The sequence below is a fragment of the Aythya marila genome (genome assembly GCF_965140915.1).
Source record: "Aythya marila genome assembly, chromosome: 13".
Lineage (NCBI taxonomy): Eukaryota > Metazoa > Chordata > Aves > Anseriformes > Anatidae > Aythya > Aythya marila.
Window position 1 is genome coordinate 1,751,649 of NC_139054.1, and position 20,327 is coordinate 1,771,975.

The 20,327-nt window shown below is 44.4% G+C and overlaps 1 protein-coding gene across 1 annotated transcript; it reads right to left on the minus strand.

Annotated features, from left to right (window-relative positions):
• Positions 1-274: 274 nt before the first annotated feature.
• ITM2A (integral membrane protein 2A) lies at positions 275-9,529 on the minus strand. Its single transcript, XM_082770516.1, has 6 exons — positions 9,383-9,529; positions 6,166-6,297; positions 5,754-5,942; positions 5,138-5,248; positions 3,856-4,006; positions 275-1,376 (listed from the first exon to the last, which is right to left on the minus strand). Exons 1-6 carry the CDS (start codon positions 9,464-9,466, stop codon positions 1,288-1,290), a joined length of 756 nt encoding a protein of 251 aa, XP_082626642.1. The 5' UTR covers positions 9,467-9,529; the 3' UTR covers positions 275-1,287.
• Positions 9,530-20,327: the final 10,798 nt, after the last annotated feature.

The window sequence follows — 20,327 nt, forward strand, 5'->3', positions numbered from 1 at the left end:
ATTATAGTAGCACTAAGCTTCACTAACACCTACACCGTGGGGGATCCAGTTTGTAGTGATGCATCTTTTCCTCTCTCTGTTCCTCCAGTTTGTTTTGCACCACAAAGCATTTCCACAGTTAACAGGAAGAGGAAATGGGGCTTCATGGACTGAAGGAGGCAGGGAGAACACCAAACACTAGCCCAGACCCACAACCCTCACTTCCCCCTCATGGGCCATATACCAGCATAGTGCCCTCTGCTTCTGATCACCAGGAAGTCACACAAACACCAGATTTTTAGAGAAACATTTATTACAGGGTTGCAGAATTTATGCCAATATAAAGTCCCTTAATAAAACTCTCATCAACTGCAGGATGCTATGTCTTCGCTGTCTTTATACTACAGCTTTCAAAAAAGGAACAATGCTCTGACTGCAGTAGTAACGCTACTTGCTCATAAAAAGTTGATCTAAAAAGCTTGTATAAGCCAGTAGTTTAAGTTTACAACTACAGTCACATTCACAAGTGAGCTATTACCAGAACAGATTCTTGAAATAGAAAGTTACAGGATAAACCAACTCATAACCAAAATACTGACAAGCTTTAAGAGCAACTCGATCTGAATCTAAGAACTAAATACCACAAAACCAAACAAAGGTAGAAGAATTAAGTGTAAGCTCAGGGAAGGTTCCAAATATACATACGAATTCAATACAGTAATTGCACAAAAAGAAAGGGTAGTGTTAGAGGTTTATGATCACTGAGGTTGGATTTTACATGCTTCACACATGGATGTTAAAATAAACCTTCAATGATATGCATCAGGAGGTTTTTAGCCAGGAGACTGAGTGCAGAGCTACTCTACAGAACTACACAAGATGTGCAAACCACAGATTATTAATACATTAATCATCCTGTGAAAGTTAAGGTGAACAGAACTGGTTCCAGCCAAGGAGTTGGTTAACATTTCTGTATATATGTTTTTCTGCCATTCCCAGATTACTGTAGATCACACGCATTCGATGGATAAACTGATGTTACCCTTCTGAAAAAAAAACAACAAACCAAAACCAACAAACAAAACCAAAACACCTTACTCAAATTTAAATTCTACAGAAAACTAAGAATAGGTATACCAAGGATCAAAAAAAAGCTGAAATGGTGACTGTCTTCTTGAAATACAAGCAATACACAGAAAATGCATAAGGCTTTTGATTATCACTGCACATTTTAATTTAAGAAGTCGACATCTAATGGTGAGACTTCTCAATGAAGGTGTGAACTAGTCACCTCCCATCCAACGCCTTTCACTGTTGACAGATCTTTGTTTCAACAACGAAAGAGTTTTCAAAGTGTCTGATTGAGTGACAGTTCTCCGCTGAACGTTTCTGCAGACCTGCGGATGAGACAAGATGAGAGCCTAAGTAAAGCAAGAGATCTGCAACTCTGCAGCAAGCATTTACAGGTTTGTTTGTTTAAGTCATTACAAACAACAATGAAATACAATCACTTTGTGCATATTGTTTTGACACCCAGGAATTACCATCTGAGCTGGATACAGGCTGGTTTGCCATCAGAAAACCTCCCCCATTCTCAGAACAGTGACAACTTCAGAGGGGGCTAGATACAGACAGAGGATAAAGCAAGATCTTGTCGTTTAACCCAGTATCCTGTAATTACTTTAGTGACAGAAGAGAGCACTGAACAGACTTTCTCATAGCCCTTCCTAACCACAAAGAAAAGTAATTTCAGTCTTCTTTGCCTTACAGGAAAAGAGGTGAAAAACTCTAAAAAGGTGCAGGGGAAAAAAAAATAAAAAAAAAATAATAGTTAAGTAGTTCTTTATCAGCACTTCTCTCCACTCCAGTATGCATTAACAAAGAGTGTAATTCTACAGCACAGTCTTCACCTGGGAAGAGAGATGAGGATTTACCACTCAGCTGATGACCTTACTGAAGTTTTTTCCTAACACTGTTAAGGTGATTTTCTCTATTCTGGGACATGCCAGCACTGGATCTGATACAGGCAGTTTACCTCTACCAGCTGTGAAGCTTTAATAGGAGACAAGAAAATGGTAGTCCTGCAGTCAGAGACAAGCTGATCAACTAAAACACACCGGTATACAAGAATTAGAGAGGAAAGCTTTAAGCTTGTTTAATAAGCACAGAATTGTTCAGAGTATGCAAGCAGAGCTATCCGTAGAAGTCTACAAGCATTCTCCTAAATCAAACACAGCAGGATACTGTTTTGTTTTGTAAACACTAACAGCTGGACTATCAGCTCCTCAGCTCACCTCTATTTTAGCTAAAAATCTTCCAATGGCTATCCAACTGGATACACACACTGCACAGTCAGGAAGATCTGTCCAGTCTCTCACACCTTCACTTAGGCCTCCAGGGAACTGCCTCAGAACTGTCTGATCTAACAAACCACTCTACCAACTCCACAAAATCTGAGGGCAAATGCAGCAGCAGCTAAGTGAACAGACTCCTCCACACAGTTTTCAGGAGTTTATCCACTGCAGCCTAATTATTTAAGTTGGCCTGGTTTTGTGCATACTTGAAGAAAGGTGTGCTAGAAATCTAATCTGGAAAGCAAGAACAGTTTTCTCCTCAGCAGCAGTCCTCCATTTTACTCGAAGTTTCTCCCCCTACCAAGAGAGAAACAAGGTCAGTTACAGGAAAGAAACCGTACTAAGGGGCATTGTTCGCTTGCTAGAATCCTTTTGTGGAAGCATTCTGTGGAAGTCATTTACCGTGCAGCAGAGCTGTCAGCAACATGAATTGAAACATGCTATAGCAAGATGATCTTAAGGAAACACCGTAAAACACTCTCTGCAGTACTGTCAGTAGGCTACAGTCTTTCAGACACGAGAGCAGTCAGCCCAGACTTGTTCACAACAGCTCAGACACATGCCTCTCCCTCCCATAAAAGGAACATTTACTGTTTCTTCATCTGCTTTTGCTATTTAGGACCACTGTTTTATGTTGCCACATACAGAGCCTTCCGTCTTGTAGTAACAGGACGTAGTCTCTAGCAAACAGCAGATGTGGCTCCTGACGCTGCAAGCTGTAACTGGGGAGAGGAAAATCTTGCCCAAGAGTTTGGCAGGAAAACTGGAGCAGAGAGTTCTGACAAACCCATCATTTGCATTCTGAAAGGCAGTAACTGACAAAGGATTAGTTTGCCATGCATTTGATGAGAGCAGCAGACTAAATGGTTTGAGAACTACAATGAACTAAAATCCATAGCATCACATTTCTGTACTTCAGGCCTCCTTCCAATGTGTCAAACCTCTGACACAAACTCATTCCTTTTCACAGAATGGCTAGGGGTGCCACAAAGAGACACGCGAAGCAGGAATAGAGCTCAGAAGTTCCCAGGATGTGCTCTTCCTCTTTCAGAGGAGAAGTCTGGGATGTCCAGATCTAGATGATCAGTATTTCTCAGAGCAAATGAACGAGAAGATAATGTTGTTATTTGATGCTCCTGCAACCCACTTTCAGAAAGGACAGTGAAAGAGTAAGCTACACCTACAGAGACCCACATAATCTGTTGGAGCATATGAGTTTTTAGGCCAAACTAATCTATGGCTTCAACCAGAAAAATGGAACACATTTGCTTATGTTCAAGCCCATTTTGGACACATAAATTCTAACTCTGTAACCAAAAGCTTCTCTCACTGTGCTTGAAACTTAGACATCTATTTGAAAATAGGGAAAACAACATCCATCAGTTCTAACAGCAGCCTCAGCTCAGAAGTTGTGCTGAACACTCAGATTTCCAGGTCTAAAAACCCTGACAGTGTATTTACCCTTTCCCTACTCCAATAGGAGGTTTTTTGTGTTTTTTTTTAAAAACAGCAGGAAACTTACCTGTTATCTGGTCTCTGCGCTGAAGTCTGAAAGTCTCTTTTCCAACACAGAGTTGGTAAATGAAGATACCCAGATCAGATACGTTATCTATCTCCTCCGTAACCACCATTTCTTCACGGACTAGGTAAGTCTGAGGCAGGTAAGAACCAGTCTAAAAAGAGAAAATACCTTGAGATACACTAGAACAGTAACAATGGACAATCACTACTTTTTTTTTTTCTTTGCTTTGGAAGGACTTGAGGCCTAGATTTCAGCTTTCCATCTGTTTAATATTAAAGATATGCTAGTCTTGAAGAGTTGCACACCAGAGAAGTTAAAAACTGACAAAGGCCATGTCAAACAGCTGCAATTACATTCAAGTAGAGTGCAGTTAAGATTAACTCTGCTTTCAAGTGCTTTGCAAATTGCTTGCTTCATACAAAGTAAGCATTAAGAAAATCTATTCAGGTTTATTTGTATGCAACAGTTTAAACAGGGAAACTTTCATAATACCTAACTTTTGTAGGTCATGCTGTTTTTATTCTTTGTATTAGGTATAATTGCCTCAAACACGAAAGATGAAGTCTTCACCAAAATGTTATAATGCTATTGAAATAACTTGTCACCCCTCAACTCCTAAAAGCAGGGGCAAGGGGACACACAAAGCTGATCTTCATTAAGCTAAAAAAAATAAATGAGCTAAGCTACATCAGGTGGCACCTAGCATTAAATGCTGAGGAGTCGATGACTTTTTAAAAAAGTACATTCGACACACGATAGTTCAGTATCACATTTAATTTGGAAGTAGCAGCAAGCTGTATCAGCTTGACCCAGAAGATAAGCCTTCTTGGAAGAATACCACTTTTAGTCACTGGACAGTCAAAATGCTTGCGGTGAGCTCATAACTACAGTGCCAGTAGAACAGAACAATTGTTCTTTTCATTAAAACTCGTGGGGGGGGGGGGGGAGTGAGCTTTCCAGCGGCAACTTTCAGGTTTAGGCTTTCAATGACACTTGGAGCTTCATCAAACTGCTTTATAATAGCTAAATTTAACCTTACTTACTAGTTGCTTTCAGCTTCCATAAAGCTACGTATTAATAAGAGCATTACCCATGAATCTACTCAACATAATATACACTGACAGCTGGCCTGAACTTTAGTACAGTGACTGAGCCAGGGGGATTATGTACTTCGATGGCAAGAGGACTGTTCTAGCAAAAGATTGGAGTTCAGGAGCAACATCCAGCGTTCTTATCAGGAATTCTCTCATCAGCATAACTAAACAATCAAGACTCCACATACCGCCAGTTTTGCAAAGAGATCCATCAGATTCCTTGGCGGCATGACTATGGATGTGTTCAACGGAATCACATAGCAGTTGCCCAGTTGCAAGTCAAGATATGCCGTCAAAAGCTATTTCGGAGGGAAAAAAGGTTTTCAACTGATTAATCACGGCTTTTTGATTATTAGCACACAGTTCTACAAAGTCTAAGAAGTAACTTCAGAAAGATGAAGAACAGCTAGCTGCATGCACTGCTTTGATGCAAGTGTCCAAAGTAAGAACTTCGCTATTATCACCTCTCCAAAGTTGTTAGTTATACTTTACATCAGAACTGAGAGCTGACTAAGCTGATAAGTGGTTGTTCTCTACAAGTTAATTGTTTAGAGAAAGTGCTAAGGTCTTCCTAGTCACTTCATCCTTACCACTGGGTGCAAAATTGAAGAGACTAAAATTACCAACATTATCTGCCCCCTTCCCCTTTTTTTAATAAATTTAACTTCACAGAGCACTCAGCCAGAACCACCTGCATTTACAGCTCTCAAGAATTAAAACCTTGGAGCTATTATGACAAACATTCACTCTAGTTTCCCAGTGAGCTGTGAACCAGTTGTTCCTTACTGCTGCACACGTACTTACCCTATCAAAGTCATGGACAATCGCAGCCGGGTCACTGTCTGAGAATTTCGGGACGGGCACATCGATGATGGCTATGTTGTCATCTTCCCGAATGTCAGCTTCTTCGGCAATAGGCAGAAAATAAGGTTCCACAGCACGATCCCGGTTTTCATTTTCAAAGTAACACATTTCGCCACGGTACACCTTATGCTGGAAGTAAGAGCAAGATTAGTTATTTTTTTACAGTGAATATTGCTTTAAAACTACACTTCCAACATCTGTGTTACAAAGAAGTGCAAGCCTGAGACCTGAAGCTTTTATAAAGGGTACAGAAGCCTTGAGGTCCCAGTTACCAAAAGATTTCTATTACACGGGTAACCCGTTTATAATTACACTTTTTGTTAGTGATGCTTAAAATGACCTTTCGCACTACCTTAGGCATGAAGTACTTGTAGATGCAGGCTCCACCGACGACAACTCCTGCCAAGATGAACGCTAAGCCCAGCAGAGTCAACAGACATCTTCCAGAGGAGTTTTCACCTCCGTGTGTGGCAACTTCCGGATCCTTTAACCAGAGAAGGATAAGAACTGAGAAGGTGTAGCCACCCATAATTTAAAGTGGTTCACTTTGACCTACAACCCGACGATTCTATTTCCTCTAGGTGTGTGCTGAGAAGTCAAGCATCATAAAGTAGGAAAGCACTTCCACGAAATACTGCTGCATCATAGCAAGATGAGCTTTCACACAGTACTGAATAGAGAATATTTTCCTCATTACAGTCATCTTTCTAGACCAACCTCTGTCTGGAAACTGTACCTGTTTGAAAAACACTACTTGAGCTGTAAGAAATTTAAATAACTGTAACAATAGATACAGTGCTGCAGCCACAATATTGTACAAGGAAAGCAAGATTTGTAGAGCAAGGTCATTTTCAGGAACACAGCGTTCCCAAAGCCTACTTCCTATCCTCTTCTCCTCCGTCAGATGGAAGAAAAATAGCATTACTGTTCTTAACAGAGCTGGACTAACACAGGAAGCTAAGATGCAATTTTGTCTATTAGTCGGGAAAGAGACACCTGACATAAATCCCACATTTGGGTTTCAGAACTTTCTCAGAATATGCACGTTAAATTCACCGTGAAGGAGAACCACCCATCAGCTCAAGCACGGCTTCAAATTATGTCAAATAAGAATAAACTCCTGTGGTACATCCTACCTTGCAGCTTCAAAATCCTGCTCCTTTGGTGGAAGGAAGAGTAATGTTTTGTATATAGCAGCCTAAAAGCCTGTAGTTCACTGGCTTGTTTTTTCCTGGTCCGCTTGCAGACAGAGGACTGCAGCCAAAGGAAACAACTCTCACCATTACATAACACGGTGATCACTTGTGTAATGCTGATCCAGAGTTGGTGGGGGTATCTGAACGACACAATTTAAAGCCCTGTTCTTTACGTGCCTTCCTAGGCTTTCAGTCAAAAAGCCCACACAAGAGAAGTTGAGAGAAGAACAAAAGCACTGTCAAATCCTAAGCAATCAGAATAGACATTCACCTGGAGAAATAAACTCTTCAGGTCTACAAAGAAAGAAAAAAGCCATAAATACTTAGATAACCTACATGTTTGGCACGTAGTCCGTTTAATGATTCATGACTACAGCATTTAAGAGTTTGCTTTCACAACCTGCTCTTTCAATTCAAAATGTAGAAAAAGATGAATTCACATGGGGTGCAAAAAAAAAAAAAATAAATGAATGTTTTCCTCTGTGCTGTTCCTAGATTCCTGTGCAGCACCCAGATTTAGCACAGCAGCCTCTGTGGCCATTCCTAATTCTGGTCCCCTTATTTGCACTCCTGTACAACACAATACGTTTAAGCGACCTGTGATCAGAACAAGTCACAGTATTTTCACAAAGGCTGCACTTATTTCCACGCTCAGCAAGATATGGCAGTGTAAAAGTCAAACCCATCAGCTATGCAACTAACGAGACAAAAAAAACACTGTTTAGTGAAAGTCAACACTCCTACATTCCACTCTCTCATCCTCCAAACAGAAAAGCGTTGGTTCAGCAAGACATAAGCCGCTACAATTGGCTGGTTAAGTGTTTGTCACAACAAAAAACTAAACTAGTTCCATGTCAGAATTATGCCACATTTACATGTCATTATGTGGAAGCCATCTTTCAGAGCCAGCTTGGTTTTAAGATCAAGGCTGGTTCTGTTCTCATCGTGTTCTGCCATCTCCTCCACCTCGCCGTTCCTTACTCATCGTTAGTGAGGCCTCTCATTAGCTGCACGCAGCAGCCCGCACCAGGTTCCAGCACTTCAGACGTCCCAGGGCTCGGATGATGTCAAGGGCTAAGTAGCTACACTTGCGCCACACTTGTTTCAAACACAGCCAAGCTATTTATCATATTAAAAAGCAATGTCAGAAGCCTGATCTCAGAAGAGTTGACGGAGCTGATAAGAGAACACAATTCAAGACTTTGCTCCAACAGGTTACACAGCCTCTAAAACCAATATGAGCAATAAAATACCTGCAAGGAAAACGCAGCTCTGAGCTGTGCAGTAACAAGCAAAGAAAAGAAGGAGTAACAGAGGAAAGAAATGACTCCTGTTAACATGGGCAGCTAGGTCAAGAGCTGCTGTTGACACAGTCCACACCAAAGTACCTGCAAGGAGAGAATTCTGCAAGCTCAAGGGTTTGCTGCAGGTAGTCTAGGGGACTTTTGCTGTGCTGTTTCAACCAATGTTAGCCACTGAGCTTGTTTGCTCTCCAAAAATATCCCATCTAAAGAATAAGCATTAGAACAAGTTTGTTTTCAAGGAGAGTTGTGAACTCGCTGTTTGCATGCCCTCAAGTCAGAGCGAAGAGGTATTAGAAACAAAGTCAGACGTGTATGCACACACCGACTGACCGAGAACACTGCGGTGTGTGTAACACAATGATGTAAGCTGCTTCTAAACAGAAGGAGCTCAGCTCTCCTGAGAACAGAAGGGAGGGTACAGGGCAACGCTAGGACTGCGCTCAGCAGCCGCATGGCAGAGGCTGCTGAAGATACGCACGCCACAAGCTGCGTGAGGAGCAGCTGATGATGAAGGAACTGACTGACCTCTCTAATCTACAGCATGCCCTCTGTGCAGTTCCTCAGCTTCCTCCTCGACCTGCTGTGCCGTTAGCTGTACAGGGCACGGCTCTGGCAGCCCGAGGGGCAGCAACACCACAGCCCAGCCTTCCCCAATTCCATGGGAAGGCTCCTTACGCTGCGTGCAGGGCTATTATTTGGCTAAAAACCCAACCGCAGCGGCTCCTCTCCGCCACGAGCAACAAACAAACCCGGCCCTAGCGCTCCCGCTTCGTTGACCCAGCGGCCGGCCTGACACCGCCGGCACCAAGCACGGCGCCTCCAAAACCAAAAGTAAAAACCCGAGTAAAATCGGCCCAGTTCAGCGCCACTCAGCGCAGCCTGGAAGCCGCCGGAGCGGCCGAAACCGTGAGGGGATCGTGAGGGGATCCTGAGGGGATCGTGAGGGGGCCCCGCAGCCGTCACAAAATGGCGGCCGCCGCTTCCTCCTCCTCCTCCTCCTCCTCGCCCTCCCTCACCGCCCCCTCAGCCCCCTCAGCCCCCCAGCCCTGCCCAGCCCCGCTGCCCGCACCCTGTCGGCCACCAGCGCCTCGGCCGCCTCCTTCTTGGCGCCGTCCTTCTGCGCGAAGGGGGAGCTGAAGGCGATCTTCACCATGGCGCCGCCGCCGCCGCCGCCTGCCGCCGCTCAACGGGCTCCGGCCGCCGGGGCGGTGCCTCAGCGCCGTGGCCACGCCCCCCCTCCCCCGAGGGGCGGGGCCTCCGCTAGCACCGCCCCCTGCAGAGGCGGGTGGGGAGGAGGGGGGGGAAGGGGGGGGTGTGTGGGGGGGTGATGCGGGGCTGTCAGTGTGCGAAAGTCCCTTTTTAGCCCAAAAAAGATGATCTTGTCCCTGAAAGTGGTGAATGAAGGGTAACAAAGCACAGTGCACCGCCACTGCGTGGGGTGCTGTGGGCTCCACGCAGCGCAGGCGCCATTAGGCAGGGTGCCATAATGGCCGTGAGGGTGCCTGAGGCGGCGGTGTGGGTGCTGTGGGAACACCCGGGGATAAAACCTCTCACCGGGGCGCCTGGTGGTGAGACCACCACAGGATCTCGCCTGTCCCCCATGCCGAGGCCCACCTGCATCCCCAGCCCTCAGCAAAAACCCCAGCAAGCAACCCATGCTGCCAGGGAGCCTTCCAGAAGCCCCATGGTTTATCCCCACTGGGGTTCACACAGCCCCACAGCCACACCTGGGGCTTTGCAGGCAAGGGCACAGACCTCACCCCTGCCTTAAAATGTCTGCATCCTAAAAATGGCCTCAAATCTGGGAGAGGCCATCGGTGATGTGGTAGCGTGAGGTGGGGGGACAGCAGCAGGGAGATGGCACCCGCTGCACGATCCCACAGCCTCCCTCCTTTTATCTGGGACCCTTTTTGCACATTGCTCACATTGGTAATCCCACAAATGCCTCATATTACGTGTTTGCCCCCGGAGCACATCACAGGTGAAAAGGAGGCGTTTCAGGGCCATACTCAGCATGGCACCATGTTGGGATATTTTCAGTCAAGTGCACCATCAGCCACCTCCCGTCTCCTACAAAATACGGCCTGTGGAGGCTTTAGCAGCCAAGAAGACAGACAAGACTTCACCAGTCATTAATGTCTCCAAAGGGGGAGAAGAAGAAAAGGCTTCATGTGCTAAAACGTCTGAAACCATCTTCTCCTTCGCATGATGAAAGACTGTGTCAGCCTCATTGGAATTTGACTTTATGGCTCTTGAAAGAAATCTGTTTTGAATCTGGTGCCTATCCCATTGAACTCTTCCCCGCAGACAGCTGTAATTAAACAGAACTGAACACTATGCAAATATTGCAATAAGTAATTCTTCTAAGTGTAAACAAAATGCACTGTGTATTCCAGCATTCAAAGCATGTTCCTGTTATTCTACAGATGCAATATCACTGTTATTTCCTTTCAAGATCATAGGTTTGATATTGCTGCCTTTCATGTTAGTAAGAATTTTGACTTCATTCAAATAACAGTCTTTTATGTCTATTTAACCTGACTTTGTCTAGTAACAGAAAACACTTTTACCTCATTTTGCCAAGAAACCAGCTAAAATTTAATTTTCATACTTCATAGCCTTAGCATGTTAAGAATGAGTTAAAGCATACTATTAGCATAGTCCTTAAAACACAGATTTTAAAAGAGATTAGATAGATTTCCTGTGTGGCCAATGCAATATCTGTGCTCTACAAGCTGACAGTTTATCTATTATATGAGAAAATTTCAGTATCTCAATCTAGGCTAATTATTTTGTGCTTAAACAAATTGACTTTATTTTCCAATTACCCAACACCTTTACTTAAAAAAAAGACACAGAAATAAAGCTGGAATAGACCCTTGCTATTTGTCAAGGCTAATGTCTGTACATCCTGCTTGCTTCACTCTCTACATCCTGTGATGCACTGCAAGGGATGGATGCACCTTGAAAGACTGTGCTCAGATAACAATTCAAATACTTTTTTTTTTTTTTTAACCTTAATTCACTGAATTTGCAAAACTGGAACTGTCATAAGATTCACCTGTTTTGTTTTGTTTTTTCTTTTTGCATTTCCATTTGTAACATCTGTGACAACCTACATGTGAAAAAAAAAATATTATATTCAAAACTTTTTTAAAATATGCAATGTCCAGGGAAATGTTATTCCAGTATCATCAGACAACTTTTTCCTATCCTTATGCACTGATAATAGCTGTCAATTTAGTCAGTAACTTTTCCTTCCATATAAAACTCATTGTACAACATTCTGATTGTATTTTGTAGACCAGCTGTAATCTGAAGTAACAGGCCTGGGAAGACAAATTCCACCCTGAGATGCACAGACATAAGGCAATTCAATTTCTTTGCCATCCTGAAATCATCAGGCTGTTCTACCGAATAAATATTAGAGATCTCCATGGGTGACTTCATCGTTTTGTCTGTAAAATGCTTTTGTATTAGCCTCTTAGTACTGGCCCGATTTTCTTTCAGACTTTTCCCACATGTTGGCTGTAGTTTAGGCTTGGAAATTCCAAGACATCTAAACAAGTAGCATCACTTATTCTTTTAAATTTAGTAATATCTTTGATTTTCCTTTTACTAAAGCATTCTGGCCTTATTTATTTATTTCTTTATTTTGGTATTTATTCAGGTGATCATCTCTATCACCTTGAAACGCAAGAGGTAATCTCCTTATCCTTAATTATCCTTCTAATCCTTCTGGATTTGTAACGTTAAAGCAATAGTGCTCTAAACTGTAACAAATGTACAGATTGGATTGTTTTAGAGAGTGGAGGAATTTGGCCAGAAAGAAGGGTGAACAGGTGTGCCGGATTGGCTATGATTCTGTTGCCTTTAGGCCTGCTCACGAATTGCTGTGAACCACGTCTCTTAAAAGTGGTGTTAAACACAGACACCACTCATTTTAGTGGTAGTGATGACATAAGTAGACCAGACTGTCTCAGAATATTAATTGTAATGTGCAGTAGTGTGTTTTATTGAGCCGATCATTGATTCAGCAGATAACGTCACTTGAACCATCTTTTTGAGCAGCCCTGCCATAGCACTAAAACTAATTTTCAATGTGTAGGAGTTTTTAAACTATTCTGATGCACTTTTTAAAAACCACAAGCTTCAAAGCGTGTTCATGTTTATTCTATCTCCTTCTCACGTATGCCAGGAGAATGCTTTTTTACCTTTTGGGAACAATATGGTATTACATTTGTCATAGCTCGTATTCTCGGGCTTTGAAGTAGAAGGCACTACATGTGTGTACAGTCTTCAGTCATGTGCATTGTTCTAGTTCAAACAAAAGTATGATCAAGAGGGCTGCAGTCTGGCAAGACATGTAAGCACACGCTTTACATTTCGATGGTCACTCACAGCTTAATATTAAGCATGTGTTTAAGTTTTTTGTTAAACTCCAAACCATGTACATAGCTAAGTACTGAAGTGCACATTCAGGCAGCAGGGGCTTGGTCCTCTTTCTGCCCTATACACAAGTTCACATGTACAGTGTATTTAATAAGGGACAGGCCCTTATTATTAAAAAGGGACAGGCCCTTATTAAATACACATACAGGAGCATTGCTCTGCTGAGCCCCAGCCTGGAATCAAGGTAGCACACAGAGAAACAATAATTAATACAAGTAATTGATAACAGTTTTAAATATACACTATATCCATCAAATGATATATATAGATATATATTTACAAATACCATAGTCACTGAAAGAAGGGTGACAAAATGGAAATAATAAGTACATCACATAAGACCATTAAAAATGAAAGAGAAGCTACAAGGGTGCTAACATTTACAAAAGGAAACTTTCCCTAATCTTGACTGTTTGTAGTTACCCAGATACTTCAAGTTCTGTTTTTTAACTCTGGCCCTTTTCATCCCTCTTTGTAAGACTTCCTCCTTCCTCATCTCCTCAGCCTGTTTTCCTTCGCTCGCTAGCTCTGATATTTGCTGTCTTCACTACTTCTCAAATCAGAGATCGTGGTTCTTTCCTCTTTTGGTCCCTGCATTTCTACCTCACTCGTGTTTGTAAGGCTGTTGATAAGGAATCTATCAGCACTTCAGACTACGAAACTGCCACGCTGCCAGCTGCCAATACAAACTTTCACAGGGGAAAGGTTTTCCCCCTGGGTTGTGATGAATTTGGGCCTTTGACTGAAGATACCAGTTTCTGGACAGAGATTACTGTGTTTGCTCCACTGACTTCCCGGAGTGCTTTTCTTTGTTACAGCAGCATGAGATTAATATCTGTGGCAAAGCCAGCAAACATTACTCATTCCTACTGATCACCTCATTACCAAATACTATAACAAGAATATTAGCTAAATGCAAAGCAGCCTATTTGCATTCAGGAGAAAGTCAGGAGCCCGTTTTCTCTGTAGTGACAAACTGCAGAAGTGATGAGCAGAAAAGTGAGCCTCAAGGAGACAGCGACGGCGAGGTGATTACCGACCGAGCAGCAACGTCAACAGCAGATCCTCTAATGACTGTGCTCAGACTGAGCAGCGCAGAGGACCCGGCTGCCCACACAGCAGATGCCTCACAGAGCAGAATTCTGCAAGAAATTCCAGTCCTCCAGAAAATCTGCAAAGCAAGCAGCACGCCCGGAGTGATCAGCAAGCCCAGCGACTATAGGGCCGGATTCACCTCTGGTGTAACTGCAGTGAAGCAAGCACAATTACACCAGAGGGATGTGAGGGCCCCAGCGTCTTGGCAGGTCTAAAAAAGCATTGCTAAACTCTCTTATTAGAGGAAAAGCAATAAGCACTCCAAGCTCAAGCTATCTTCTATTGAACTGACCGAATCGGCATTTTTGGACACAGAGTATTGTTTACCTGGGCATTGAGGGGTGTCATCTCTGGTCCCCCCTTTTTGCTTTCCCCCAGAACCACCCAGAGGGACTCTGTGCCCCAGCAATTCTCCCTCTGGCCGAGGTGGGCTTGCTGAGGCTCAGTCCGCTCTGCTGCTGCTCGACGGCACCATGCTGCGAGTCCACCTGCCTGGGGCTGCTTCGGGCGAGGGACCCCAGCCTAAGCAAGAACCATGGGGCTGGCACTTATTAGGCACCCTAAATGGGAAAGTGCTGGGGTTAACCCCACCCCTCCATCCTTGGCATTTTCTCTGTGGCCTACCCCCCTCTGCCTTGCTCGCAGTGGCTGGGGCGGTGGCAGAGCCCCCGTGCAGGAATGCAGCACAGCAGCACAGCCCACACCTCCGCCCCCCACCCGGGGCCTGGCAGGCATTGCTGCAATGTCCAGCCTCGCTTATCAGCATCAGCAAAACAACCAGGCGCTGACTGTGCTTGTGAACACAGGCTTAGCTTGAACTTAGCTCTGTGGCAAGCACGGACACAGGCGCAGCTTGTTTGGCTGTGTTTTCTGATCTGCACCGAGCTCGGCGTGTGCTTGCCTACAAATGCAGTTAAGCTAGAGCCATACATATATTGCGGCCGTGTGATCATCTTCCCGGATCAACAGAGCTGTCTGTGTTGGCACAGATCCCTCCTGCGCTGTCAGAACTGCGCACCGCCTGGTGTAGCTCGTTGGACTCGTTACGTGCGGTTGTGCTTTGGGAAGTGTCGATAGGGCTCTGCTCACAGCTTTGTCTGGCATAATGAAAATACTGCCTGCAGAGATGGGACACTCCTAAATGGTGTGATCAGCTTAACGCTAGTTCAGATTTTCAGTGAGGAAGCAGTTCTGAAAGAAGCCAGGGTTTGGTCTGATTGTTTGCATCCGTACGTGTCGCATGCATACCGTTTGCATATTGACCAGCGGTATCTGTTAATGTGCTGTTAATAAAGGATTTATAGCTAGACAACATTCCAGCTGGAGACTCGGCTTATTTACAAGATGATATAATCAGGCACCAGCCCGAGTACTGCACTAAGGACTATAGGAGGTTTCGGAGCTGGGGTGAAAACTCGTAGGTGGATCTTTCATGGGCTGTATCAGAGTTTCATTAATCATGAAGAGGTATATGAAAATTGGAGCTGATAGCATATAGTTAGTAAAAAAAAAGCTATACTACAGTTATAAAGACACCTTTCCTCCAGATATACACCTTGTTTTCTGTTACTTGTCTATCTAAAGAAGAGCAAGTATATATTTTAGAGATGATAGCAATATAACTACTATTTTGTGTCACCTTACTTACCAACCTGCTGTCCATTAATGCTGACAAAAATTGCCCTTGTACTTGCCTTTGAGTAAGAATGCATTGCTAATTTTGCAGCCAGTTGCTCTGCAGTTTTACTTTCTTTCACCTAATGATATAATACAAATTTTCAGAAAAGAAGCACTTTTCGAAAATGAACCTGTCTTCACCCTCGTCTACTCCTCCAGGCATTTTTTTAGCGTACAGGTGTCCCTTTTCATCTGCGTGAAGCCTGTACTGTCAAAAATAGAAATACCGCAGAACACCTGTCCTAACAGCAGCTTGGAGTGCAAATCTTGTCAGTTAAAGAGATTTGTTGCTCTTTTTTTTTTTTTTTTTTTTCCTGCAGATTGTAGGCAAAGTTGTGCAATGGGCTGGAGATGTTCTGTTAAGGGGCAGAACAGGTGATAGCGGTATCCTGTCACGGTCTTTATCTCTGAGCAAAGGGACTTACAGCTCTGAGAGGCAAAGCCTCAACAAGGTTGTGGTGTCTGTTCCGGGGCGAAGATGAAAGCTCATTCTGTAAGACGCAGGCTACGAAGCCCAGCTTGAGCTTCTTCTTTACAGTGCAGAGAGGAAGAAGCATTAAGAGAGGAAGAAACACAACCACGTGCACACACACACTTATACACACACACATGCACACACATGCTAAGTTTGATGCATATATGAAATATTATGTTGTCAGAACAAATCCTGGTAGCAGTACTATTTTTTTATTAGTTTTGAGAAGACGGCTTTTGATTCTAATGGAAAGGAAATCTACCATCTACAGCATTTTTGCAGACTGCAGGTTTTACTGCAGAAGGTGTTTTCTGTTCGTATGACACCACATCACGATACAGGAAATAACTTGTGGTACTTTATTTTCCTGTTCCAAGAAATCTCATCAAAGAATTTGTTTTCATGCTGAGGAGACACCTGGTGATGTTGGCAGTCTTTGATGGGACCCTGTGCAATGCTATTTTTGAACGCGTTGAATCTCCAGCAGCCAGCAGAGTGAATAGCATTCAGGTTTTGAAGGAGTGGAACGAAGAAATCCTGAAAAACAAACAAACAAACAAACAAATAAATAAGGTGTTTTCTTCTATGGCACTTTTGTATGAAGCTCCCCAGTTCAGAATATATACTGAATATATCCCCAGTTTGGGATATACTGAAATCTCACCAAAGTAATGTTAAGGGCATGTGTATCGGCCTAGATTTAAGATCACAGAAAAATGGCAATGTTTGTTGGAGGGGAATTTGGTTGGTTATTTAGTTCAACCTCTGACTCACAGAAGTGCCACCACCACCATTAGATGGGGTTTGGTGTTGCTGAATTGTGAAAAACACAAAGGATGGAGACTTTCCAGCTTGCCTTGGTAACCTGTTCCCGTACCACACTGCCTTCAGACTGAGTTTTGGTTTCCTGATATTCAACCTGTGTCTCCCAAGCCACAATCTGTGGCCTTTGCACCTTGCTTCTGTCTTCTGGCACTGCTGGCAGGAGTTTGCTTCTGGCATCTCTGTAAATGCCCTTCAGATAGCTGCAGGCAGCTCTTAGGGCCACCCCCAGCCTCCTCTCAGCAGCTCAGTAGAAGGGAATAACAGTTTCCCTCATCATGATGTAGCCCAGCATGTGGCTTGCCTTGTTCAAGACACGAGCAAGCTGTTGGCTCACGCTCAGCCTGGCATCTGCTGTAATCCCCAGGTACTTTCCAGCAGGGCTTTCCTTTCGTGCTGGGGCAGGGGCAGGGTGATGCTGGCAGGATGCAGCGCTCAGCCAGAGCCCAGGGGGTCAGCTCCAGTGACGTGGAGGAGGTCGTGTTCCTGCTGCCCTGCTTCTGAGTCTCAGCTCTTCTGTCATGAAACTGAGCATATAGGATGGAGAATTTCCAGAAATGTGAATGTCCTGCCCTGGCAAACCCATCTCTGTTATTCTGCAGTTTCAAATTCCTTGGAATTTGAGTAGCCTTTTTGGTGTGAATTGTGTCAGCGCTTCATTTCCTGCAATGCAGTCGCCCTGCAGGAAGAGCCATGCAGAGGCAGCAGCGTGTTTACTTCCACTTCTTTAAGGATTGCCTCACAGAGAAATACAGTTCTTGACGGTTATGTTGCAATGCTTCGGCCTTTGGTAATGCTCACATACACTAGGAACCAAATTATGTCCCGGCTTCGTGCAACAATAATCTTGAAATTCGTATGCTGGAAATTCACATGGGATCATTTGCCCTAAGGGCTAACGACTCTTCACAGTCTCTTGGGGTTTTAATGTTTCCCAAAGCCTACATTAGGGCTGCTTCTGCTGCTCACAGCCTGCTGCTCTTGCTGCCCGGTGAAGTGGCGTCCACATGCCTGCCATGCTCAGCAGGAAAATTAGCTCAGTCTCAGCACTACGTGGGTTTCGCAGGAGGCTGTCTGGAGAACGATGACCTTATTTCTAGGTTATTTTCTCCTCCTTCTTCCCAAGTGAATATTTCCATTAGTGAAGGACATGATCTCCCCTGCTGTGCCCTGCTTGCTCTCTGTCATTTGCCGGAGGCCTGGCGATGGAGCTATCTTGAATCCAAATTTAACCCTGTGTCAAGCGTGCATCGCCACTCTCCTGAAATTTAGCTGCTTTCATTAGGTAGAGTTGGATGGTGTCTTGTGATACAAAAAGATGTCACTGAAATTAATGGGAAGGTTAGAATTCTTCCACTTACATCCTGCATAACCTACTGAGAATAATAAGTAGACAGAATATAACAAATAGAAGTGTCTTTGGAATTGCTCTGTGAGAACATTGCTTCAATTATTCGGATGAGCTTCTTTTTCACCTTAATTAGCAGAACTGTGTCTGGTTCATTTCAAGACCTATTAGAAATAATATTAACTGGGGGCAGTTTCTGTTCAATTACTGTACCAGAAGGATGAGGTGCATGCAGCTTCAGTCCTGTTTTCCATCATGCGGACATTGGAAATGGTCATTCCACTGACGACAGAGCACAGATTGTTGTTTTCATAACGACATTGCTCTCTGTGCTTTAATCAGGCTGATCAGCAAGAAAGGAGGTGCTGGAACAGCGCTGTGCAGGGCAAAGAGCTGGAGAGGAAAGAACAAGTGGCATGGGTGTGAAAGCGGTGCACAGTGGCACTGGAGGAAATGGGAAGGAAGAGCTTGCTAAAATGTAAAATCCGGTGCTCTTTAAAAATATTTTGCACTTCACATACCCATTCTGATCCTCTGTGCAAAGCATTGCAGCCATCAGGCAGCACTGCACTGAGGGTGGGTTTGGAGCCCTGCATATGCTGAGGAAGTACGGCCTCAGTGCTTGAGCACATCGCTGTCTCTCTGAGTCTTACTGAGGGAGCACTGTCATTTGCAATCAGAAAACAGATAAAGAAATTCTTTACAACACCTGACTCGGAAGGTTTGGTACCGGTATGAGAGGATCTGCTGCAAACTCAGCAGCAATAGATGTGCGTGTGTGTGTTTGCTCATGGGAGCCACGTGTCACAAACGTGTTACAGACCCACGGCTGCTGCCCTGATGCTCCTCTCTCCTGCCACTCTGACTTCTGCCTGGCTGTCCCTCCCCATGGCCAAGCGTTCCCCAGTTGTGCTCAGCCCCCCCAGTGCATCTTCCCCTGCCTCGTCCCCAGCAGAAGCCGTGGCCCAGCAAAGTGCTGCTGAACTCCACCGCACGTGTTCCTGCAGCCAGGTTCTGCCTGTGATGTCTCCTGCCTACCTAGCTGTATTTTCTCAACAGGAAACCACAAAGTAGACAGTCATAGATTACAAAAGATGCCATAAATCAGCATGCTCAGACCCCATATGTAACAGAAGTACAGTGTGTATTTAACTCTTCAACAGACAAATATTTCAGGGATTGTGTGCTCTCAGCTCTGTATTTGTACATATACATATATTGTATATATATCATTTATAATTAATACATTTTAAATAATAGATATTGTAAAATGCAAATAGATATTTTTATTTTTTTATTTTTTTATTTTTTTATTTATTTACAATAGATATTGTAAAAGCTGGTACAAGAAGCCATGTGAAAGGGCGTTGGCTTCTATCTCAAAAGACCAAGGGCTCTCCAAGGGTGGAGCTCCCAGCGAGGGTTGCCCAATACCTGGACGTGCCGCAGGCAGGAGAGGCGGCTGCTGCCAACATTCGTGCTCCCATCCCTGCCTCTTGCAGCACAACCACGCTGCTGGGCTTGTGCCTTCAGCCTGCGATGGGCATGTCAGTGTGGAGCACGGAACTTGCTGGCTTCTCAACAGGATGAGCAGCAGCCATCCAAACATTGTGCTGAGCTCTGTCTGAAAGGATGGCAGCAGGCTTCAGAGTGACAGAGCGGTGGAAAGTTTGGAAGAGTGAAACACGGCGTTGGGTTGGCCATGAGCTGGACCATTCCTTTGGGATCTGTGCAGAGGATCACCCACACCCTCCAGCCAAGTCCCCTGCTGCCCGTGCCTGGTGGATAAGCTCTCCGAGGCTGTGGGTAGCCATGCCCTGATCCTGCTCACCCTATGGAGGAGGACAAGAGAGGTTACCCTGCTGTGTTGCGGGAAGCCAGGTGGGCCAGGGCTTAGTGGAGACCAGAGAGAAGAGGTTCATTCATCAGCTTGTTATCTGCTCACAGCATTGGCCAATCTGCCTTCCCCTGGCTGAATTCAGCGATTTCCGTGTCACTGCTGAGTCTGAAGGGGGACGCAAAGGGCCCAGCAAGCCTTATCAGTCCCTGCCTTCTGGCAGACACTGAATCAAATTCAAACTTTTGGTCTTTCTCCTGCAAACCTCCTCCTTCTGGCGCAGGTCCCAGCAGGGGTGGGGTGCACTG

What these genes read in the sequence shown, in the direction of transcription:
- ITM2A (XM_082770516.1), bottom strand. Translation starts at nt 9,466, where the DNA reads ATGGTGAAGATCGCCTTCAGCTCCCCCTTCGCGCAGAAGGACGGCGCC. An exon ending in ACAAGTACTTCATGCCTAAG is followed by an intron (nt 5,943 to 6,165) that starts GTAGTGCGAAAG and finishes TCTTACTTCCAG; the next exon opens with CATAAGGTGTACCGTGGCGA. An exon ending in ATCTCTTTGCAAAACTGGCG is followed by an intron (nt 4,007 to 5,137) that starts GTATGTGGAGTC and finishes TTCTCTTTTTAG; the next exon opens with ACTGGTTCTTACCTGCCTCA.